Source organism: Arachis hypogaea, chromosome 16, assembly GCF_003086295.3.
Source record: "Arachis hypogaea cultivar Tifrunner chromosome 16, arahy.Tifrunner.gnm2.J5K5, whole genome shotgun sequence".
NCBI lineage: Eukaryota > Viridiplantae > Streptophyta > Magnoliopsida > Fabales > Fabaceae > Arachis > Arachis hypogaea.
Genome location: NC_092051.1, coordinates 149,772,196 through 149,796,116, shown reverse-complemented (window position 1 = coordinate 149,796,116; position 23,921 = coordinate 149,772,196). Strand labels below are relative to the sequence as shown.

The window sequence follows — 23,921 nt, the reverse complement described above, 5'->3', positions numbered from 1 at the left end:
ATATATATATATATATATATATATATATATATATATATATATATACGAGAAGAGATCCGATATAATAAGAATAAATCTTGCTGACTTACACTATCGAGTAATTTGTTAGTACCAATTTCATCAATCCGACCATTAATCGATTAAATTAAATATAAAACTTCAACAAATTTTTAATAGTATAATTTAGATTCATTTAACTATTTAATTAACTACTCATCTTTGTGTGGTTTTAAACACTGCTTGTATCAGTCTCTGCCTTTTGTCAGTTTTTATACGTGTTCATTATTTGGGTTCTTCTTAATTTTTTAGTTATTTTTGTACCTCCTTAATCACTCACTACCTATAGTATTACTAGTAACCTTAGGTATTTTCTTCACTTCTCTAATTGTTTATATTGGTACAATCGTAATTTGCTTATAGAAATTAAATATTACCTTTCGGAAAGAAAAAAACACACACACGTGTCTTTAAATTTTAAAAATCTTCCTGTGACGTAGAGTAACATTCAACTTTTCCATAAACATATTGTGTATAGTTTTATTGTCATTAAGATTAAAGTTTATTAGCTTAATCAAACTTTACTTCCGGTTAATAGATACATAAATAAATTTTAAAATTTACACTTACAGATTCAACTAACCATGGAAAATGCATGTATGGCTTTTTTTAATACTCGTTATGAAAGTAACTAAAATGGGGAATTCAAAAGGAAGTAGATAATCAATTTTTATTGTACGATGATATTGATGCATGTCTCATTCACTAAGTTGGCCAAATTGATAGCTGTCTACACTAAATATTGACGGTAGAAAAGTAACCTTGGCAACATTATAAAACTTTAAAGTACGAAATTAGAACGAAAGAAAGAAAAAAAACTACCATGCACATAATGGGAATCGAAGAGAATTGGGTGTACAAATTTTAGTTTTTAAAATATTTTCACTATCTACATATATATAAAAAATATTTTTCGTAATTATTACTAAAATTTATCATAATAAAAAATATTTATCATTTTCAAGTTTGTTAATGTTATATATATTTAATAAATAAAAAATTGAATTAACAAACACGTTATATAATAATAATAATAATAATAATAATAATAATAATAATAATAATAATAATAATAATAATAATAGTAATAGTTAGGTATAAAACTTTTGTTTTACTAAAGAAAAATGTATAATAATATTTGTGTAAGATAATTTCTAGGAAACACTAAGCATACAGCCAATGATACCAAGTATTGGTGAGTGACAGCAGCACGTGTTATCAAAATTATTTGATTGTAGAAATAAATCAATAAATATTGTTGTTCTCCATGAGTCCATGACATTATTGGATGGTCATTACCAATTTCTCAATTAAGGATAACGTCAATGAAAGAAAAGCCACGTTGACGTGTGCAATGACCACTATATCCCTAATCAAGTAGTCATCCCTCCTTAAAATTGAGCAAACAGAAAAAATAGATTTTCAAAAAATATCCGATTGATTTCTAGGAGAAAAAAAAAAGATTACGGCTGCTTTATGCTTATGGAATATGCCCAAGACCTAAAGTCCTTAAAATTTTGGCACAGATGTCGGGTCAAAAAGCAAATCATGTGGTGGCAGTGGTGCACATAAACCATGACTTTATCATATATTGGTCTTCGTCTTCACTTGAAGCAAGCAACTCAGTATTGAGTGCTTTGCATTTTTACAGTTTCTTCTTCTTCTTCTTTTTTCCTTTTTCTTTGCAACTTCTTCCTTTTTTTATTATTTTTCCTTTATTAGTATGACAGGTTGAGTGTCTTGCTAGAATTGCACTTCGTGGGCCTCAATGGCTCAATCTATGCATATGAAACAAAGAAAAAGAGAAAGAGGACATTTCGCAGATCTTTCATAAATCACCATCAATAATTATCTGTCAATTAATACAATCTTGATCCTTGATGCTGACAGGGTAAAATAAATTTCAAATTATCACATGCTATTAAAATAAAGATAATCTCCTTTTCCTAGCCGCAAGTCGGAGATCAGTATTTGTTTTTAGCTTTAGAGAATAACCAATTTGTAACAATCATCTTTTTTTTCTAATGGATGAGTGAATGATGGCATGCAGCAGGCTTAACTTAACGAAATTTTCATTTCTTATTATGTCTTAGTGAGATTTTATTTTCATTTTCTGATATATTAAATTTTAGCTGTGTTTCATGCCGATAATTGTGCTTAAACAACACTTGTGAGTTATGACATCACTTACCAGCATGCATGTTAATTACCTTATGTCTCAGCTAAGTATATTTAGATTATAAATTTATAAGTATAGAAGAAGAGGTGAATAAGTCTGAATAACTTAAAAGAACAAATCATAAAATAAACAGGGAATGGGACTATTGTATATACCTAAAATCCAACCTGACCAATGCATCGGCAAACCAAAATTATAGCACCCTAAAACAGAAAGCCTTGTCTTCCTAAATACAGGATCTAAATCCTACCTTGTTCATCAAAATTTAGCATAAATAGAAGCTCAACTTCAACAACTTTTCTTAGGGTGCCCCAACCCAAAATAAGCGACAACTCCATTAATGGGGAGTATTCAACAAAGTTCTCATTATGTTCCGGTCAGTCATATGGTTTGTTAAAGCATAAAACATGCCTCCACTATGGTTTGTAGAATATTCATAGTACAGACTTTGCTTTCATAGGTTCGGTCACATTTTATTCCCCGCCAAGAACCACCTACCATACCATGATGTTCTAGAAAGTAAACTTCTAATGATTTGACTTTTCAACTGGTAGAATTCACTGTGTGAACCATGGCTTTTTTATCCAAATAATTCAATATTTATTGCTTAAAGTTTTGGGTACAAATCTTTAGAAAAGAAAAATGTGTTAGAAGCACTTCAACTTTCAACACTTACTTTACTTCTATGCAATCACTTCAAATGACCTGTCTAAAACTTGCAAACATAATCAAAGCAAGAAGGTTACAATAACACACTTCTATCACAATTTAGCAATGTAAATACAAATTGAAGAAATGAATGAAAAGTAAGAGAAACATACTCCTGTTCGTGTTAAAAAGGCCATAAAGGGAAGTCAACTACTCAATTCATCCATGTTTCTTCACAAGTCTTCAAGTATGAAGCTGCTGACGCTGTGAATTGCTATGCCTTTGAAATTCAGAGACTTAAAACCTTACATATGGTTATGCTGTATGCATTTCGTTTAACAAGGGAAACTTGAAAGGATTAAGTGCTTTAGCAGTAACCTTCTATTATTTATACATAAAAATTCGACATTAAATACTTGTTCTTGCATCTGTTACACAAATATGGTACATGGGGCTGCTATGTAAGCATCCGCATACACTACTCAAGTTTTCTTCCTTTTTTTGACTAATGAGTAATCATCAACTCGACAAAACTATCTTTTAACATGTGTTGAATAGATCATAGCAACAATACTATCATAATCATAGCAATTTGATTGTTTTAAGGGTCCATCAACATAGCCTTCGGCTACTCATCATAAACCCAAGTTCTCACACGAGAATGAGGACGCATAACTCTTCCTTCTGCAATTTTCGAGTCAAGCAATTCAAGTTGTTTTCTTACCCATGGAGGATCATATTTACTCAACCACAAAACTTCACCAGTATCCTTGTGTTTAAAATCAGGCTGTTTTGTGTTATACTTGCTCTTTCTATGATCCCACCACTCATATGGATTGGAAAAAAACACATGCCATAGGTGAAGTCGATTTTGATTATTTTGGATACTATCTGCAGCTACATTAGTTTAAGATGGAAAGAGTAAGAACAAACATTAACACAGGAAAGACCATGAAAAACTATTAAGATAACCCAATTCATGGTCAAGAAGTAATAAAAAATTGAGACTAACTTCAACCGAGGCAATTAAGAATGAAGCATAAGCCTGTTTCCTTGTACAAAAAATCTCCAAAGGAAGGAAATAACAGAAATGCATTACAAACTCAACTAATAATACTATACTCTAAAACTGTGAGTGCTTATAGGCACAAAACAAGATCTTTTTAAGACCCTTTTCTACTGTTATCCTTTAGATTTACTGAATCAATATTCACCTACCCAATATCGTTACAACTTCTCATGTCCATTCATTCTGCACTCAGTCAAGCTAGGAACTTACATTTATCTAAAAGCTTTTAGTTGATTGCCACCCACTTGAGCAAATTGTTTAAATACGTCCACACAAGAAGGATAACTATATTGTCCATGATTTGTATGAACATAACATGATCTACCATACATACCTTCAATAGATTCTAATCTTTTGTGCCCCTCATGGCCTATTTTTCGAGCAACAAAATCCAGCTCCTTCACAACTAGCTGCAGTGAGACAGAAGACAAATTTATAAAAACAATGGGCATATTGAAAAAGCTGTGCTGATAAATGAGGAATTGCAAACACAAGAATGCTGTGAGTTGACTTTCAATAATGTGCTTTAATGCACAAATCTAAGGCAAACTCCAACCATGATGAATGATGAATCAACGGGCAAACATGGAATATTTTGTTGTGAAGAAGAATAAGTAGTAATCAGAAAAAAGTGATACGCTGATAACAACAGTAATGCATGATAAAAAAAAACAAACTTACACGCAGAGAAAAGAAAAAAAATGGAAAACTTGAAATTTGCATAATTGATTTAAAAAATTAGTAACTTCTATTCCTTAAATTAAGTCAATTATCTGTTCAAAAGAAGCTCAGCAAAACGATCCATATATTCTCCAACATCAGCAACACTTTCATAGTAGAGTACCAATCAAACAAGAAGCTAGAACTTAAACACACATGATGTATCATTGGATCAAAGTTAAACTCCCAAAGTACCAAAATCAACAAGCATGGCAATCATAATTGAACCTACAAAGATTATCCCCAATTTAAATTAAGAACACAAAAGAGTAAAAACCAAATACCTGATAGTTAACATTGTCATTTCCACTATGATCAACTTTGGTGTAAGAACGCAAAGAACCTGAGACATATATAAAATCATTCGCTTTCAAATGTTTCAAAGCAATTTCCGCTAACCGATCCCACATAAACAAGACCACCCTGCCAACAAAATTGCAAAATCAAACACTATGATTACAAGCTCCAAATGAGACATTTTGTGAATTTAAAAAAAAAAATCACCTTAAGTTGGAGCTATGAGAATCATCGCATCTCGGATTCGAAATCTCCAACACAGTGAAAGCACCGAAACAACCTTTTTTGGAGTTAACGGGTTTCGGCTGGCGCGTGACGGTTCCAATGAAGGAAGCGTTGTTCTCAATCCCTCGATGCCAATCGATAGTCGATGGTCGTTGGAACTTCAGCGTGTGGCTGTACGCGGCGCTGGTTCCCGAAACGGCATCGTCATCAAACGAGTGCGTGAATCTGCGACGCTCCTTGAACGACGTCGTTTCGGGAGTTGCAGTGGAGAACGGAAAATACCTCTGTTGAGAAGGAGAATAAGGTAACGAAGCTGGAAATTTTGGTTTGGTTGAGAAGAGTGGAATGAGACGGAGGAGTTTCGAGTTCATAGACTCCGGCGAAGTGAATTTTGGCGGGCTCCGGCGAGACTAGATTTTGCTTTCGTGGTTTTAGTTTTTCAGAGTTGGCGACTTGGCGTTTGGTAGGGTTGTGAGTATTTCTTCTTTTTGGGCTTTTTGGTAAAGGTTCATGGGCGTAATGACCCAGCCCAGAAAGAGCCCGGAGAATTATATGCACATAAAGTGAGCTATAACATGACCAAGCATGACCAAAAAAAAAAAAACCATGACCAAGAAAAACAGTGAGATAATACTCAATTTTATGGCTCAACGTATGTGCAAAGAGGTAATATTCAGAAGGATTTGGATCTTTTAAAGTTTGAATTTCATTTTAGAGAATAAAGTGTGATTTCTCATTATTTATTTTATAGGTGGGGTCAAAAGTAAATATGAGAGAGAAACCATTCAAAGATAGAAAATCACACTTTACCCTATAAAGTAAAAATTCAAAATTTAGATGATCCAAATCCTATTTAGAAATACAACAACAACAAGAAAGCTTGTCCCAATAAGTGGGGTCGGCTACATAAATCAAACGACGTCATTGTGCTCTGTCATTTATCATGTCTACAGAGAGACCGTTTACATGTAGATCTCGTTTGACCACCTCATGGATGGTCTTCTTAGGTCTTCCTCTACCTTTCGCCCTTTGTCCATCTTCCATCTCATCCATCCTCTTAACTGGATGTTCTATCGGTCTTCTTCTCAGATGTCCAAACCACCTGAGACGCGATTCAACCATCTTTTCCACAATGGTGCTACTCCAACTCACTCCCTTATATCTTCATTCCTTATTTTATCCAATCGCGTATGACCACTCATCAATCTCAACATCTTCATCTCTACCACACTCAGCTTATGTTCGTGCTCCCCTTTAGCCGCCCAACCATACAGCATAGCCAGTTTTATAGCCGTGCGATAAAATTTACCTTTAAATTTTAGAGGCACTTTTTTGTCGCATATAGAATTTACTTTTAATATTTAGAAATAACCTCTAAAATTTAACTTCCAACTTAATTTAATTTTTTAATTTTCAATTGACCTAAATTATATCTTAAAATTTTAAGATGTGGCTCAAGTTAGTTTCTCCATCCATTTCTATCATTGGAATAATGACGTGACACACAATTAAACAATATTATTTTATTATTTATACCTAATTGACATTATTTTACACTTTTACTCATCTTTCTTCTTCTTTTTTCTCCTTCTCAATGTCTAGATCTCCTACCACCCATTATCACCGTCTCAATCCCGTCACCACCACAACCCTCCTCTTCCTCAACTTCTCCTCACTTCACCGTATTGTTTAAATTTAGCTTTAATAATTAACTCTGTTTTACCGTTATTATATTTGAGTGAATGTATATATCAAAATCATTTTTTCCATCCAAAATTTACATAACCAAATAAGTTATGGCATTAGAATTTAGAAACATAGACAAATAAATAAATAAATAACAACTAAATCCCGTCAAAGAATCTTCGTGTTTAATGTATAACTTTTTTTCACCATAATAATCACAAATCCACCTTCATACATTATTACCCAAATCTTTGGAGAAATGGAAAAATGAAAATGAAAGATTAAAGAATTTTTTTTAATCTTAATCAAAATGATACTCTAAATAAATATCATAAAAAGAAGGGAAAGAAGAGGAGAAACGATGTCATTAGTTTAGGTGTAAATAGTAAAATGACGTTGTTTAATTGTGTCACTTCATCTTTTTTAGTGACTAAATACCAACTTGAGTCACATCTTAAAATTTTAGAGAACACTTTGGATCAATTAAAAATTGGAAGACTAAATTAAGTTGGAGTCAAATTTCAGAAGTCTTTTTGAGTATTAACTCTTAAAATCTCAATATATAATCTTTAAAGTTTCAATTGCCTATATTTAGTCCCTAAACTTTGTGAATGTGATCATGTTAGTCCATTTTCAATGCACACGCTGACATGGGCAGTTTGATGTCATGTTGGACTTTGTAAAACGATGTCGTTTTTGTTTTGACACGAAAATAGCCCAAAAATTTCAAGTGGTATTTATTGAAACTTTTTCTCTTCAAGCAAGTGATTCGGAATAGTTTTTTGACTATTTCAGCGCCAAAATTAAAATGACATCGTTTTACAAGTTTCAGCATTATATTTGATTATCCATGTTAGCACTTTATTAATGTTTTTTTTACTGTAAATTATTTCAAAAACTAATGTAAATAATATTTGTAAATTTGACAACTAAAGAAAAACAATTAAAATTTTAAAAATAAATTAAAATTTACATACAAGTTGAGAGATTAAATTGAATATTTTTAAACATTATTTCATTAGATAAATTAATTTTTTTCTATCAAATTTTGGTAAATAAATTAGATAAAATAGTCCTTATCATTTGATATAGACATAATAGTACTTAATAAATTTTTAAAAAATTATATACAACAAAAAAATTAATTATTATATATTTATATATAAAGATATGTATTGTATAATTTATTTTTAATACGTATTTTATATATTAACATATATTCTATACGAATAATTAATTTTTAATATATATATAGTATTATTATTTTTAAAATTCTCAAATTAATCCTTTTATACAGAAAAACAATAATCTAATATAAAAACTGATTTAAAAAAATATAATAAGATATTCATTTCAGAAATGAGAATGAAAATAAAAAAGGAAATTGAGAAAGAAATAAAGAAGGAAAGCAAAGAAGTTTAAGCAAGCTTCCATGTCTAAAGCCCAGTGAGGAGCTGCTGCGCTTAAGTAAGAGTATGTTGTGGAGTAGTGATGTTTTTACTTTGAAAATTCTTTGAATTTCTTTGAATTTTCTTGTGCCACGTGCAACCACCACCGCCAAAGCATTTTGTTGCTGGGAGCTTGGCTGAAGTGATGATGAACAGGTGAGAGCTGCCAAACTTGACTCACCCAATTGATTCACCCAAACTATATTTGAATTAGGATTTTGTTGTTTTAAGAGTTGTTATAAGTAAGTATTAATGTTGTAAGTGTGAGGAGTATTTAAATTAATCTCATATTAAAAAAAATAAAAAGAATGAAAAATTTATAAAACGAGAAATTTATTAATTTATTATTTTAAAATTTTAAGTTGAATGTAATATTTTTTTTATTTTATATTCTCTCATTTAATTCTACTCTAAATATTTTTACTAAACTATCTCTGCTAATTCTCCATAATCTTTACTAATCTCCTCGTCGTCTTCTTTTAGTTTTATAAAAAAATTCCAACACATCTCTTCTATCGTTATTATCCGTCTCTATTTTTATTATAGAAATAAAATTCAACGTAATATACTAATATTATGAATTCCCGGATTATATTAATCATACATGTGTGGATTTCATCAAACAATTAAAGTTTAAAACCTCATAGACCTTAGCCTTTTTTTTTTTTTGGCATTATGATCGTCATGATTGTTGTGATTGTTTTACTGTTGGTCCTGGCCATGACATTGACATAAATAATACAAATTAAACTCAAAAGTTATAATAGTCTATAGTTATCTCTAATTAAAAAATTTGGATATGATAGTAAAATAAGTATTATACTTTAACGTGATGATTTTTGGCGTTTTTTAAAATTATGAAAGTACATAAATTAAACCTACTAATTTGTGTTGAAAAAATTTTAAAAATTTAGAGTACACAAATCAGATCTAACAAATCAGTGGGTCCGAATATAAAAATCAAACGGTCTGATTTGTACTCCATACATTAAATTATTCCACATTTTAAAATATCACAGTAAATCATAATTTAAAAAAATATCATTATTAATCAAATATTAAAAATAAAAAAATGTTATTTCTCACCGTTCACATAAACTACTCTTCTATTGTTCACAATCCTCTCAATCTTGTACACTTAAATTTGTTAACAATGGTCATTTTTTCTCTATTTTAGGGTTTGTCATTTGTCAACATTGACTCTATCTCTATCTAAGTTTTTGTGATTTAGGTGTTTATATTGTTCTTTACAATTTAATTAGTTTGCATCACTTGTCATCTCTTTTTTCTTCCCAACCAATAAGTAAGCCTCCCCAATTTCTAATCTTGGCCAAGTTAATTAATGCTAAAGTAGAAATTTTAATTTTTAAGTACTTAAAAGGGAGAATGGTGTAATATTTTTTATGTAATTTATATGATAGCAGCTATATCTGGGTTTTAAACTTAGTAAAAAGAGTCTTATATAGAAAGGTGTATATACAAGGACTTCAACAATAAATTCAATAAATTTAAAAGATAATTAGAATAGAGTTCCCAATTCATATGCTTAATAATAAAGGAAAGAATTTAACGAATTGTTAAAAAATTTGGATATGACAGTAGAATGAGTGTTATACTTTAACGTGGTGTTTTTTAGTATTTTTTAAAATTATGGGAGTATATAAATTGAATCTATCGATGTGTGTTAAAAAATTTTAAAGATTTGGAATACACAAATCGGACCTACCAATTTGTGTTAAAAAATTAAAAAAAATTGAAGGACACAAATTGGACTCAAAATTTTTTAATTTTTTCAACACAAATCGGTGGGTCCGAGTATAGAAATCGGATGGTCCGATTTGTGTACTTAAAAATCGGACGGTCCGATTTTTATACTTCTTTAAAATCGGACGGTTTAATTTGTACTCCATACATTAAATCATCCAATATTTTAGAAAAATACTACTAGATTACAATTTAAAAGAATACTATTGTTAATCTAATATTAAAAATAAAAAAATGAAAAAAGAACAAATTTTATAATTAAAAAAATCTGAATTCTTTTGATTTATGAAGATGAACAAAATTTATTCAAAATAAAAATTTTTGAGTTTGATCTGGATCGCGAATCATAAATGAATTAATCTTGTAGTAATAATTTTGATATTGCTAAGGAAACAAGAAAAATAATAATCTAAAATTATTTTATTGAATTTAATATCTTTAATTATATATATATATATATAATTTTTATAATTATATATTTATTATATCTAAATTATAAACTTTTACATCTAAGAATATTATTTGATTATTTGCGTGATAACTAACAAATGTAAAATAAGGTAAGCAGAATAAAAATAAATTTGATGTAAAATTAATAAAAACTAAATATCATAAACTAAAAATATATTTTATAATTAAAAAAATCAGACGTGAGAGATATTATGAAAAAAAAAAAATAGAAAAGAAACATTGACTTGAAAAAATATTAAACATAAATCATTGACATATGAGGATAGTATAGGTGGAAAAGGACAAGGAAAAGTTACAAGTTGCCAGGAAAATGCTAATGGTCCTAAAATAATAATAAAAAAAATGAATTAACATAAGATGTTTCCCATGTGAGTGTTTAATTTCCACGCCTTAGTCTCTTATCTTTATTGCCACATAAAACCGCCACTAAAAAAAATAAAAGACTTTGATCGAGTAATGTTCATGTTCTGATCTTCCGCTACTCTCATCAAATGCCTCCAATAATTTCACGCAAACCATCATCACCACCATCATGTGTTGTGCATGATCATCATGATGAAAAAACCATGAAGAAACAAAGCAACTACCAGAGATCAAAAACATGTAACAGTATCAACACCAACGTTCTTGATGAGGTTCAGCATGTTACAAGGCAGAGGAAGTTGGTTAGGCACCTTAAGGACAAAGAAGTCTTTGATTTGTTGCATTTGCACTCCACTATCAATTGTTCTTGTTCTTCTTCCTGCTCGCGAGGCCGTAGTTCTAGCATCGGCTGCGGACACTGGTCTATTTCTGCTAAGCCGCAGCCGTTGCCACTTCCCGAGTCAACGGGCCTCGGATTAGGCCATGTCCACCTGCTTGGATCTCCTTCCACAGAACAGCCTAGTTTTGCTTTGACTTTGAGGTAATATGCTTAATTTTATTATTATTCATTTTTTTTCCTTTTAAAATCAAGGACATTGAAGTTAGGAACTATTTGTTAAAGAAGAATGAAAGTTTAATATATGACCTTGTTGGTGTTTAAATTAGAAATACAAAAGACTTTAATTAAGTAATTAATGATGACAAGTTTTGCTATATTTTTATTGAAATTTTGTTGTGTATTTTTAGAATTTAGTTAAAGAAGGTTCTAAAGACATTAGTTAAGGGCAAGAAAATGAGAAAAAAATTTCTCTTTTATATATATTTAATATATATAAAATTTAAAGTTTTACATTTTTAAGCATAATTTTTTTTAGTATACCTTTGCAATACTTCTTTTTATATTTAATTTTGCAAATGAATGGCACATATCAGCTCAAATTATTAATAAATTATGCAATATAAAAATATTAACTTATTTAGCACCAAAAAGTTTTGGTTGACCAATTCTCTTGGGATTATTGAAACACATGAGGAATGGCATTTATTGGAATTTCAGTTGAAGAATTGGCAGTATCTGCAAGGAAAAAAAATTGAAAAATTAAGTGCTACTAATATTAATTAAGAATTTTAGCTATGTGATGTGTTTGCTGATTTTTTTTTCTCACATTTACCAGAAATGTAACTAAAAGTTTATAGCTATGGTTCTACCCAAAAAAATTATAGCTATTTACACCAGAAAGATAGTTAACTGTCCAAAATAATGGGTAAAACGTTCATCTGTCCAGGTAGTTTTACATAGGAGTATTATCTTTTGCATAATAATTAGTAGGGTCAACGCTAAATATTTTACTAATCTAATAATAATCTGCTATTACACGATAATGTATATTAGGAAATGATACTTTAATAATAATGTAATAAGATTTAATCCTTGTACAGCTATCACATATTGGTCCGAGATTATACATTAGATAATACAGCAACATCAGTGATCCTTTTAAGTAGGAATGAAGGATGGTGGATAATATTTTAATTGATGTTTTAATATAAAAGGTTCAAACAGATACTTCAGAAAAAGGTAAATGTAATTAATTAGTGGGGAAATTTTTCTGAGGCTGTGGTGTGAGGTGCCTTTTATTATTATTTTTTTCTTCTTTTCTTAATTATTTTATTTTTTATTTTTCGAAGAAATTTGATCAAGGAAATTTTTTGCCCTTTACCATAAAATTATCAGGAAAACAGTGAATCATGGTGCATTGACATGTACAAAACCTTCAAGCAATTTGGATAGACCCTCTCAAGACCTTACAACTATAGCAAAAGCAAAAAATAATCTGAGAGTGCACATTCCAGCTAAAACTTTCTTGGCAGGTTAATTTCTTATCCATTCTCTGCTTTTTTGTGCCTCTTGAATCAAATATTGGTGACTCCATTTAGTCTCATATTGATTAGTTAATTATGGTGTATAAGTTGAAGGGATTCATCCTCTTTTAATTAAATGTTAATGGTTTGATCTTCTTTTTGGAAGTTGTATTTCTATTTTTGTTTCTACTAACAATTTAGTCACAAGATAGAAATATTTTGTCTACTAATGTGTCTATTTTCTCAAACCATGTTTGATATTTGAGACAGAATAAAAATACAGACAAAATATCTTTATTTTGAAATTTAGAATTTAGAATTTAGAAACAAAAATATAGAATTAATATTCAATTTGGTCTCTGAACTTGTACGTCATATTTAATTTAGTTCCTTGAATTTCAATTATCTCTATTTAATCTCAGAACTTTACAAACCTGATTCATATTAGTCTTTGGAACAACTTTCGACACACAAATAATAAAGGAGTGTGGACATAAATGCTATCTTAAACCGTGTAAAATGACATCGTTTTGGTTTTGGTGCTCAAATAGCTGAAAAATGACGTCGTGTCACTTGTTTTGAGAGGAAAAATTTTAATAAACACTACTTACGATGTTTTTTTTTTATATTTGAGTGCCAAAATAAAAATGACAGAAGAGAGTCCAACTTGACATCTGACTATCCACGTTAGCATTTTATTAATGTCTATAGTCAAAACTTATTCTAAGGACTAACATAAATCACGTTTACAAAATTTAGAAACTAAATAGAGGCAACTAAAATTTTAGAGGCTAAATTTAGGCTTGTGTGCAAGTTTAGGGACCAAATTGAATATTATCTCCAGAAATATAACTGCAACTATTCCGTCTTATCTGATATAATTTTAGGTTTCTGTCCACGCGAGCTTTTTAGAGACTCTCCTTAACGATTGATGTTAATGCAGGGAATAGTTCATGCAAAATTCCCCCATCATTGTGTCATTATGATGAAAATGATGATGATGATTGTGTGAGTATTTCTGGTTTGAGCATGCATGTTGCTGCCAAGAGTGCCCCATCAAGTGTCTTCTCTAGTCCAGTCACTAGTCCACATGGATCAAACAACAACCCACAACATTTCTTTGATCATCATCACACCATCAATAATATCCTTCAACAACTCAATGACAATGATTTCAATTTGTATCATCATCATCACCACCACCTACCACAAGCTAATACTAACAAAAATAATGTTCATATTTGCCCTGCTAGCTTAAGTACTGCTTATCATTCTAATCCCAAAAATAACCATGTTGATGCACATCCCTTGCCACTTCCTCCTAGAGTTTCATCATCAATGATACTACATCAACCATCACCTTCTTCAATGAAAGGCCAATGGCAGAAAGGGAAACTAATCGGTCGCGGCACCTTTGGAAGTGTTTATCATGCAACCAACCTGTATGCAGTTCTCTGCTCATTCTTCATCTTCATACAATCCATTTATATGCTTGATTTTATAGCTATTCATGTGTATGATTTTATAGAGAAACTGGAGCTTCTTGTGCAATGAAGCAAGTGGATATAATTCCTGATGATCCTACATCTGCTGAGTGCATAAAGCAACTAGAGCAGGTAAATTACATTAACCTCTCTACACACTACTGTTTAATTTATAAATTATATAGAATAATTTTCTTGAAATTTAAGTTATATGACACTCGCTATCCTTGTTTAATCTATAAATTGTGTGACCTGTAAAGCTGTCAGTGCATCAAAATTAAACTCGTGCAGTTATACTTAAAAATATATCAGATAATCAACTCCACATTACAGGAGATATGAACTATGGCATAAATGTTCATAAAAGCAGCTTCAAATAGTGTAGTTAATTTTTTGACATGTTTTGGCTTATTCCATCTTTGTCTCAGGAAATCAAAATCCTTCATCAACTACACCACCCCAATATAGTGCAGTATTATGGAAGTGAAATAGTGAGTGACTTCATTAAATTTTTCTTTCATATTTTGTGAGTTTCAATTAGATTTGACATTTGTTTTCATCAGGTTGGTGATCATTTGTACATATATATGGAGTATGTTCATCCAGGATCAGTTAATAAATTTATTAGGGAGCATTGTGGAGCTATGACAGAATCTGTAGTTCGAAATTTCACAAGACACATTCTCTCTGGATTGGCCTACTTACACAGCACCAAGACTATTCACAGGTCATAACATTCTTTGTTCAAAACAATTTTTTTTTGTGTTGTGTTGAATGAAAACAATGTGATGTGTTTAATGAGTAAAATGTCAATTTGGTTTTCAAGGAATTTTACATATAGTAAAAGACAAATTTGTTGTTTAAAAATTTTGATAGATTATTTTGATGTAATTGACAAGTGATTCACAAGCTGAATCTTCCTACAAAGTAAAATTGATTTTATTCTTTTATTTGTTATTTTTTATAATAAAGTCTAAATTGGAATTTGTTGACTTGTTCTTTAGGGATATCAAAGGTGCAAACTTGCTTGTTAATGAATCTGGCATTGTCAAGCTTGCAGATTTTGGGATGGCCAAAATTGTGAGTTTCTTTTGTAACTTCTTTTTTGATTTTTAGTTGTGATTGTGGTGGTCATGATATCTGAAGAACAATAATATAATGTGCTATTTGCAGCTCTCAGGGAATTCATATGAACTTTCTTTGAAGGGAAGTCCTTATTGGATGGCTCCTGAGGTATTTAATTCATTACTCTTATCATCATCAACTATATAATTATAGTGATTTAGATTAATAATGGTTACAATAATTACATACCCCCTTTTGAATTAATTGAAGGTGATGAAAGCTGCCATTAAGAATGAATCAAATCCTGATGTTGCCATGGGTATTGATATATGGAGCTTAGGCTGCACCATCATTGAAATGTTGTCAGGAAAGCCTCCTTGGAGTGACCTTGAAGGGGTAACCAAACTACCTTACTATATATAACGCGATGATTATTTACGTGAAAATGATAATTGAAAATTGTGACTAAGTTACTTAACATAAACATGTGTGCACGTATTAACTATCAGATACATTTTTATAAGATAAAGTATTATTTTGATCCTTAACGTTTGAGTTGAATCCTAATTTGCTCCCTAACGTTTCAAACATCCTATTTCAATCCTAAAAATTTTCAAACATCCTATTTCAAATTCATAAAAAGCTTTAAGTGAGTTCAATATTGTCCCACCATTGAATTTGACACAAACAATTTGCATATTGAAGAGCCAATAGCATTCGACTTCGGTATGTAAGTGATTGTTAGGATTTGGTGTTTTGTACAAGAAGAAAATTGATGAGAAAAAAATGTTATAAGAAGGTTTTGGTTATGTTTTTTTAACACATGAAAAAAGATGTAACTTAACTAGTAATGTTATTAACGTCCAGATCACTTAGTCCGTCCACTATTAGTCTCAAATGTAATGATAGGACCACATTGAACCTGTTTAAAACTTTTTGATATAAAATAGAACGTTTGAAACATTATGGATCAAATTAGGATTTAGCCCAAATGTTAAAACCAAAATAGTATTTTATCCTATTTTCATATCAGTAGTCATCTAATAACATATAGTTTTTGGATTTTTGTATTTGATGATTAGCCATCAGCAATGTTCAAGGTACTACAGAGCACACCACCAATACCAGAGAGTTTATCATCAGTGGGAAAGGATTTCCTGCAGCAATGTTTCAGAAGGGACCCTGCTGATAGACCTTCTGCATCAATGCTTCTTAACCATCCCTTTCTCCACAACTTTCATGATCAAGATAATCCTCTAATTCATCCTCATTTAAATTTGTGTCACAAAGGAGACCAAGGACAAGGAGTAAGTGCTAATCACACTTCAATTCATCATCATTCATAATTTATTACATTTTCAATGGACTAACAAGTATATTCAATTATTTGTAGGATAATTCATCTAGTCCCAAAGATAATACCAAAAATAGACATGATATATTGCCAACCTCCATGAGCACAAAGATTTTCAACAAAACTCAGAAATTAATGGGGTTTTTTTCTTTATTTGCTATAATTTAATCTATGTTTACAAATTACAATCCTAGCAAATCCAATTCTAATGTTGTCTTTGCTTTATGATAGTGCTGAGGAATCTAAACACATTATTATAGCTTCCCATCACAATCTTCAATCTTCAGTTAAAGCTGGCACCTTCAATTACTCGTCTCTTGCAAAGTCCAGCAACCTATCATCCCTGCCTCACTCAAATTTGAAGCATGTCATGAGCTAATAAGAATTAAATCAATTTTGTTTGAACTAAATTGGAGCAAGGATTATTCATTATTCATAAGCTGCTAATTTTAGGATAACATTTGACTTGTATTCACTACTTACTAATGATACTATATATTGTGTACATAACAAGGCTCTTGTTTTATCGAGAAATTCATGTGTAAATATAATTAAATGTATATTATTTTAGCTGAACCATTATTTAATTTCCCTGTTTCTATTATGTCATGATTGTATATCTTAGTTCATTGCACACCAAATTTTATGGAACAGAGTAGAGCTATAGCTATGATCTAATTTTCATTAATAGTAGTATTATTAGTAATACTATACAACTAGTTAGGGTTGTCAAACGGACCAACTTGTTCCATTTAGGCTCGCTCCATCGGACTAGCACGTTTTATTCATCGGCTATAAATTTTTAGTTCGAATTGTTTATAGTTAATCTAATAAGTTAAACCGGCTGATCTATTTACTTATTTATTTTATTTTTTGGTAGAAAATATCATTTTTAGGTAAAAAATTCTAAACATGTATATTATTTAGTTGATGGGTTAGGTTTTTGAGTTTTAACAAAAAAAATTAATTAAAAAAAATGCAAATAAAAAATAAATAAACCATCCGTTTACCGCGAGTTGCCCGTTTAATCCTCTATCTTTTTTTCGGATTAGTTAAGCTTAGCATGCTTAACTCGAAATTTAAACGAGCTTAATTTCAGAGACAAAATCCGTCCTTTAAACAAATAAATGAGCTAATCTGATAGATTTAACCTATTTTGACGACGTTACCATTAGTCAACTACTATTTAATAAAAAAATGAACAATTATTATAATAATTTAAATTTTCCATCTAATACAAAGTTATTGTACAAACTTACGCAAAAGCATACAACTATTTTACAAAGAAAGAACAAGATGAATTCTTTAGGAGTAACTTTTTTGGTAAATTATTTTAGAGTCCAAACCCAGCTAATCTTCCAAGAATGCCATGCTTATATGGCAAGTAAGTCTTCTTCTTCATATCCTCAGATTCAGCTCTCTTCATTGCATAGTGCAACTCATGTGGTGACACGTGTCCCTTCTTTCTAGAAGAAGAATCTATGGATCTAAAGCTTGATGTTTTGTTAATACTCTTGTTGTAGAGAATGTTCTTGAATTGATCCTTGGTTGAAGCTCTTCCTTCAGAGGCACTTCGGAACAACAATAAGTCTTTTATGCTCCATCTTTTTGATGATGAACCACCTTTGTTGTTGTTATTGGAGGATGATGATGATGATGATGCTAAGATTGATGAGGATTCTAGTTTGTTGGTCAAAGGTGGTTGTTGTTGTTGTTCTTGAAATGGTGTTCTATATGGTGAGTGTGATCTTGTGATCCTTCTACCTGAGTTTGATGAAGACAATGTTGATGATGATGCTGGTGTTCTGTCTCTTCCTCTTCTATGTTGAGTTTCTGAACAAGTGGAAAACTAATTAGATTCAATAACAACAATAATATAGGTCTCAATACATGTTTTATTGAAATTGGGTGGATTTAATTCAATTTCAAAAACTAATAACTAATTAGAAATACATAATAATCTCTTAAAACCAAGAGTTCTTCACAAAGTCAAAGGCTAATTACAAAGGTGAAAACTCACATACAGTTGTCTTTATATAAAGTTGATATTTAAGAACCGTTAGATGATTTGATAAGTTTGACTAAATTACTATCTAACAGTTCTTAACTATCAACTTCACATAAAGATAACTGCATGTGAGTCTTCAATAGATTTTCATTTTCTTGCTTCATTTATAATTTAAAAGCATTAATGATTAGTAATTACTTTCCTAGAATAATTTTTTTAAAAGGAAACTTTTTTTTTCAAAAATATAATCTATTAATTAACATACCTTGATGAGACTCATTAGCCTCCTTTTTTTTTGAAAAAGCTTTGAATAATATGTTCCTTTCTTTTTCTTCTTCTTCTTTTTTATGAGTTTTTATGAACAATTCATTGCCCTTAGGCTCCAAAAGCTTGATCTTGCCGCCATCAAAAAGTTCCTCGGCCGAACGAGAAGGTTTCTCCGATTCGCGACTCACAAAGAATGCAAAACCTTCGTCGTCATCTTCGCCATCGCCATCATCATCTTCATTATTAGTAGTAATACCTTGTTGAAAATGCATTGCTGAAGAGGAAGAGGAAGAGAAGTATTCATGAAAATCAGCATATAACTCAGAAACCCTAGATGGACTTGTTGGTGCACTCAAGTAGTATTCTCCAAAACGTTTTGGTGAAGAAGGTGCACTCAAATATGGTGAACTCATTGTCCCACTCATGAATTCAAAATTATCCATACTTGAAGAATTTTGCACCATCACTTCCATGTCTTTTTTTTCTTTTGCCTTGGATATGCTTTATGCCTAAATTAGGTTTAGGTCATGGTTGTATATATTATATATATATAGTTATATAAACACATGTGGAGGGAAGGTGGGAGGAAATAGCTATTCTTGTTTCTCAATTGTGTACTAATCAATGATTATGATTTATTGTATTAAAATATTTTATTAATGATTATGTGGCCTCAATACATGGATATTCAATCAATGATATGATATAAAATAAAATAAAATAAAATACTATTTATCACCACATGTTCTCCTCATATAAGAAATATCTATTAAGTTTATTTGGACATCAATTAATTTTTTTGGTTTTCTTATTGTGGATATTTTGTTTGTGCTTCCAAATTAATTATTAAAAGAGTTGAGACATCAATTTAATTCTAATTTGAGTTAATATCCAAATTTCTTTTAATTTTTTTGATTAACTAAAAATAAAAATTATCTTTCAAGAACTAAATTAACATTACTATTTTTTTTTATTTTTGTTATGACCTATTTGAGATTTTAGTCTAGATACTTATTTCACATGTGTTATAATTAGTTCTGTGGGCTAATTCTATTTTTCAAATTATATTTTCCTTATTATTCTCAAGTATAGCATATAATAACTAAGTACAAGTTGGAAGAATAAGATGGGAAATGGATTGATGAAGTAGATTATTTATTTATTTATTTTGTTGACCAAAATTATTGGCATAGATAATATAATTATTAACTCGTTGTGGGATAGTTACGAGAAGCCGCCTTCTATTACCATTGCATTGGATTTCATTTATGATTTTATGTCAAAGTCATAATATGTTAGCCTGTGTTTAGGTGTGAATAGAAATCAATCAAACAATAATCTTCTTATAAGAAAAGTAAAACTATCAACAATACAACTTGCTAGCTTGTTGCCCCACAAGGGTGATTATTAAAATTAAATACATGTTTGGAAATAATACATAACTTGTATACAATAAACTTATCTACTTAGCACATATATTAGGGCCGGGCTAAAATATTATATATTATTGAAAGGGATATATAATATATTTAAGTGCACGCTTCAAAAGATAAATTAAATCAACTTAAATCAACTAATTTATTTGTATATGACAAATATGTATATTTCAAACATAATATATAAGTACACATACGTATACATGTAGATATGTGTAGCAAATAAGTCATTATCCACTTGCTACACAAGGCAAATCTGGGTGTTATATATTAATTAGATTACCTTTAACTTGGTCAATTTCAAGCTGCCATTATATAATATGCTATCATATGTATACGTATAATCTAGAAGAACCATGCCAAGTCAACATAAATTTTAGTAACCAAGCCATAGAAATAAATCCAATACTATTCGAATTTGTGGATATCTATTTCATTCTTATTTATTCGAAGTGAATTTTTAATAAAAAAATTTTAAATATATAATATATATAAAATAATTATTAAATTAATTAATTATATTATATTATATTTAAATTTTTATTTTAATTTATATTATGTATGTGATGATAATTATATAAATTTTAATCTCCACAAAATGTGTTATGGCAGTTTGATCAAATGACACAGTTAGATATTCTGTAATTTAATAATAAAATTTTTTTTAAACCGATATTATTTCAAAAAAATTTGCGACAATTTTTTACCTTTCACTATTTGCAACTATTTTTATATACGTTATGCTAATTTCTGAGATTTATATTTGAAATTGTGGGTTTTAAACTCCTGTGAATTACATATCCTAAAATCAATTATTTTAACTATAGCCTCGTTGGAATACTTATCCTTTAATTTAATTAATTAGTAATTTAGTTAGTTATCTCCATATTTATGTATTTACATAATATACACCGTTTGTGCCTTGTAAAACCCACTAAAGATCAAAAGCAAAATACACATAATTGCCCCACAAAAAGAAAAATAATCCATCTAAGTCTCTCTAATTAAAAAAATGATCTATCCGTATCTCTTTACATTATATATATATATATATATATATATATATATATATATATATATATATATATATATATATATATATATATATATATATATTGTGATGGAAAAAATTTAACTAGTTATACAATAATGCCGTCTTTTGTTTTAGGGTATTTGGATGATGAGGCTATACATCTTGGAACTCCTATATATATATATATATTATTTGTCTGGTAGAGATGGCAATGAGACAAATAGAAACAGGTATTTAATGTGCACATAAATTATTCTTCCTTAAAATGTAAAATAATAAAAAGATAAGAAAATATTTGGAACATTTCTGTAAAACTAAACATTTATGTCTTTTATTTGTGATAACAAAGAGTAACGAGGATTTAGGGTTTTATGATTCTTAAACATATTTTAGATATATTTTAAAAACGTATAATTTTTTTTTAGAATATAGTATTACTCAATTTAACAGGATAAAAATTATTTTATTATGAATTTAAACTCTATTTAAATAATATTTATCTTTAGTCAATTGATTGTTATATATATAGTTATATACATACTATCGAATTTAAATTTTTAATATTTAATTAAATAGACGAGTAAACTAATAAATCAATCAACCCAATTTGATGTCATGACTCATCGTCTCTTTAAAATATGACATTGAATATATATTAATTAAGAAAAGGTTTTATATGGAAGTTACGTTATCGTTGTATTGATTTGTCTATATGCTATAATTATTCATTTTAAAATTATTCTTAAAGAACTCAAAGAAACATGTTAATGTCTCATTAGACTTGTTCCCCATGGGCTTCTAGAATTACTTAACGCCGTACTTAGCTTGTGCAAGGTAAACACTATAAATTTGGATCGAAAAGAAAAGAAAAAAACAAAGAAAAATAATACAAAATTATAACTACACCATACATGAAGAATGGAAAAGAGTATACCTAGTGAGATAATTAAAGAAGGGGTAAGTATGGTTTTGGTCCTAAAAGTTTAACGACAAAATCGAAACCGTTCCTCATCTAATTTTCGATTTAGAATCGTTCTTAACGTTTTTTTCGTATTAAAATAGTTTTTTTATTTAAATTTTTAATTTAATTCCTAAACTATCCCTGCTTTAAAATTAGATGAGGAATGATTTCGATTTTCAGCCTCAACGTTAGGGACTAAAATAATACTTATCCCTTTTTTTAAAGTAATGGTAGTTTAGGAATTAAATAAAAAGGACGATTTTAATACGAAAAAAAACGTTAAAGACGATTCTAAATCGAAAATTAGATGAGGAACGATTTTAATTCTGGCATTAAACTTTTGGGACCAAAACCATATTTACTCCATTAAAGAACAAACAAGAAATTATATGTGACACTATAGAACATGGAAAAAAAAAACCCTATAACTTTAACTTGCAATATAAAATTCTAAAGACAATGAGGTACTTCATACCAAACACTAAAATCCAACATGATAATAGTAAAAAAGTATTACAACTACTATTCCACTAGTGACTTTGGAATTCTTCATGTCAAAGCAAAGTGAAATCTCATTTGGAGTATTCACACACCAAACACATTTTCTCTTATGTGAATATATAAATGTTGTCGTGTTCTGTTTTGAGTTCTAACAAGTAACAAAAAACCTAGAAGGTTGTTCTTCTTTGAATTATCAAGTGTACTTTATTTGATGTAATTAAAAATATTTATTATTTTTCGAATTATGTTTTGTTTATTTATTGGTTAGTGAGATTTCAAATTATTTTGTTTATTTAGGGTGAAAGTTGGCCAGGCTATCTAAGAGGATGTCACTGTTTCAGTGTTTTGGTTTGTTTTTTAAATAGATTAGATTTGAATTTTTCTTTTAATGAATACTAACTAAATAGATCAGATCATATATTAAAAAAATTAATGAAGTTCGTTGGACCACTTGTTTAATATAATGTTGTAAAGGTGTAAGAATAAGATACGGAAAAATATAGAATACCAATATATTATCTGTTAATTTTTTTGGTGTCTAAACAAGGAAAGAAATATTATCTGTTAATTTATTGTCAATTATAATTAATTATTATATTTTAAACACATCTATAAAAAGACACATCCAGAAAATATATTTATAAAGATATTTCTATTAAATACAAACATAAAAAAAAATATTTTTATTAGATACATTCACAAAGACACTTCTATTAAACACCGTTATAAATAAGAGTTAGCAGATGTTGGCAGAAATGTTGTTGGTAACGTAGCGAAATTGAGAAGATAATATATGTTTAACTGTTTTTTTTTTTTTTGTATTTATTTAAAATTTAATCTCGGTGATTATAACAAATAATAATTCTGGACTTGGATCATGTATTTTTTTTGGGACATTAGACTTGGATCATATGTTTTTTTTATCATTGTCATATATTTAATAACATGAAATAAGTTTGCCAATAACAAAATTCGTCTAGGCCCAGTCCAATTACACTAATCGAAGCTTAAAAAAAAACCGA

The 23,921-nt window shown here is 29.4% G+C and overlaps 3 protein-coding genes across 3 annotated transcripts; 1 reads left to right on the top strand and 2 right to left on the bottom strand.

The window, feature by feature from the left end:
- Positions 1–3,233: 3,233 nt before the first annotated feature.
- Positions 3,234–5,837, bottom strand: LOC112697879 (protein OSB1, mitochondrial-like). The gene is made up of 4 exons (XM_025751248.3): positions 5,178–5,837; positions 4,958–5,096; positions 4,288–4,363; positions 3,234–3,781 (listed from the first exon to the last, which is right to left on the bottom strand). Exons 1-4 carry the CDS (start codon positions 5,564–5,566, stop codon positions 3,513–3,515), a joined length of 873 nt encoding a protein of 290 aa, XP_025607033.1. The 5' UTR covers positions 5,567–5,837; the 3' UTR covers positions 3,234–3,512.
- Positions 5,838–10,711: 4,874 nt separating this feature from the next.
- On the top strand, positions 10,712–17,280 carry LOC112697878 (uncharacterized). Its single transcript, XM_025751247.3, has 12 exons — positions 10,712–11,468; positions 12,663–12,799; positions 13,734–14,232; positions 14,319–14,406; positions 14,703–14,765; positions 14,838–15,001; positions 15,279–15,354; positions 15,448–15,507; positions 15,610–15,735; positions 16,422–16,646; positions 16,733–16,833; positions 16,925–17,280. The coding sequence occupies exons 1-12, from the start codon at positions 11,056–11,058 to the stop codon at positions 17,070–17,072; spliced, it is 2,100 nt and encodes a 699-aa protein (XP_025607032.1). The 5' UTR covers positions 10,712–11,055; the 3' UTR covers positions 17,073–17,280.
- A 598-nt stretch (positions 17,281–17,878) lies between these two features.
- On the bottom strand, positions 17,879–19,584 carry LOC112697877 (uncharacterized). Its single transcript, XM_025751246.2, has 2 exons — positions 18,967–19,584; positions 17,879–18,526 (listed from the first exon to the last, which is right to left on the bottom strand). Exons 1-2 carry the CDS (start codon positions 19,439–19,441, stop codon positions 18,027–18,029), a joined length of 975 nt encoding a protein of 324 aa, XP_025607031.1. The 5' UTR covers positions 19,442–19,584; the 3' UTR covers positions 17,879–18,026.
- Positions 19,585–23,921: the final 4,337 nt, after the last annotated feature.

Coding starts and splice junctions, on each gene's coding strand:
- LOC112697879 (XM_025751248.3), bottom strand. CDS start 5,566: ATGAACTCGAAACTCCTCCGTCTCATTCCACTCTTCTCAACCAAACCA. Junction 5,097..5,177: donor TCTCATAGCTCCAACTTAAG/GTGATTTTTTTT, acceptor TTTTGTTGGCAG/GGTGGTCTTGTTTATGTGGG. Junction 4,364..4,957: donor ATGACAATGTTAACTATCAG/GTATTTGGTTTT, acceptor GTCTCACTGCAG/CTAGTTGTGAAGGAGCTGGA.
- LOC112697878 (XM_025751247.3), top strand. CDS start 11,056: ATGCCTCCAATAATTTCACGCAAACCATCATCACCACCATCATGTGTT. Junction 12,800..13,733: donor AGCTAAAACTTTCTTGGCAG/GTTAATTTCTTA, acceptor ATGTTAATGCAG/GGAATAGTTCATGCAAAATT. Junction 14,233..14,318: donor GTTTATCATGCAACCAACCT/GTATGCAGTTCT, acceptor ATGATTTTATAG/AGAAACTGGAGCTTCTTGTG.
- LOC112697877 (XM_025751246.2), bottom strand. CDS start 19,441: ATGGAAGTGATGGTGCAAAATTCTTCAAGTATGGATAATTTTGAATTC. Junction 18,527..18,966: donor GGCTAATGAGTCTCATCAAG/GTATGTTAATTA, acceptor CCACTTGTTCAG/AAACTCAACATAGAAGAGGA.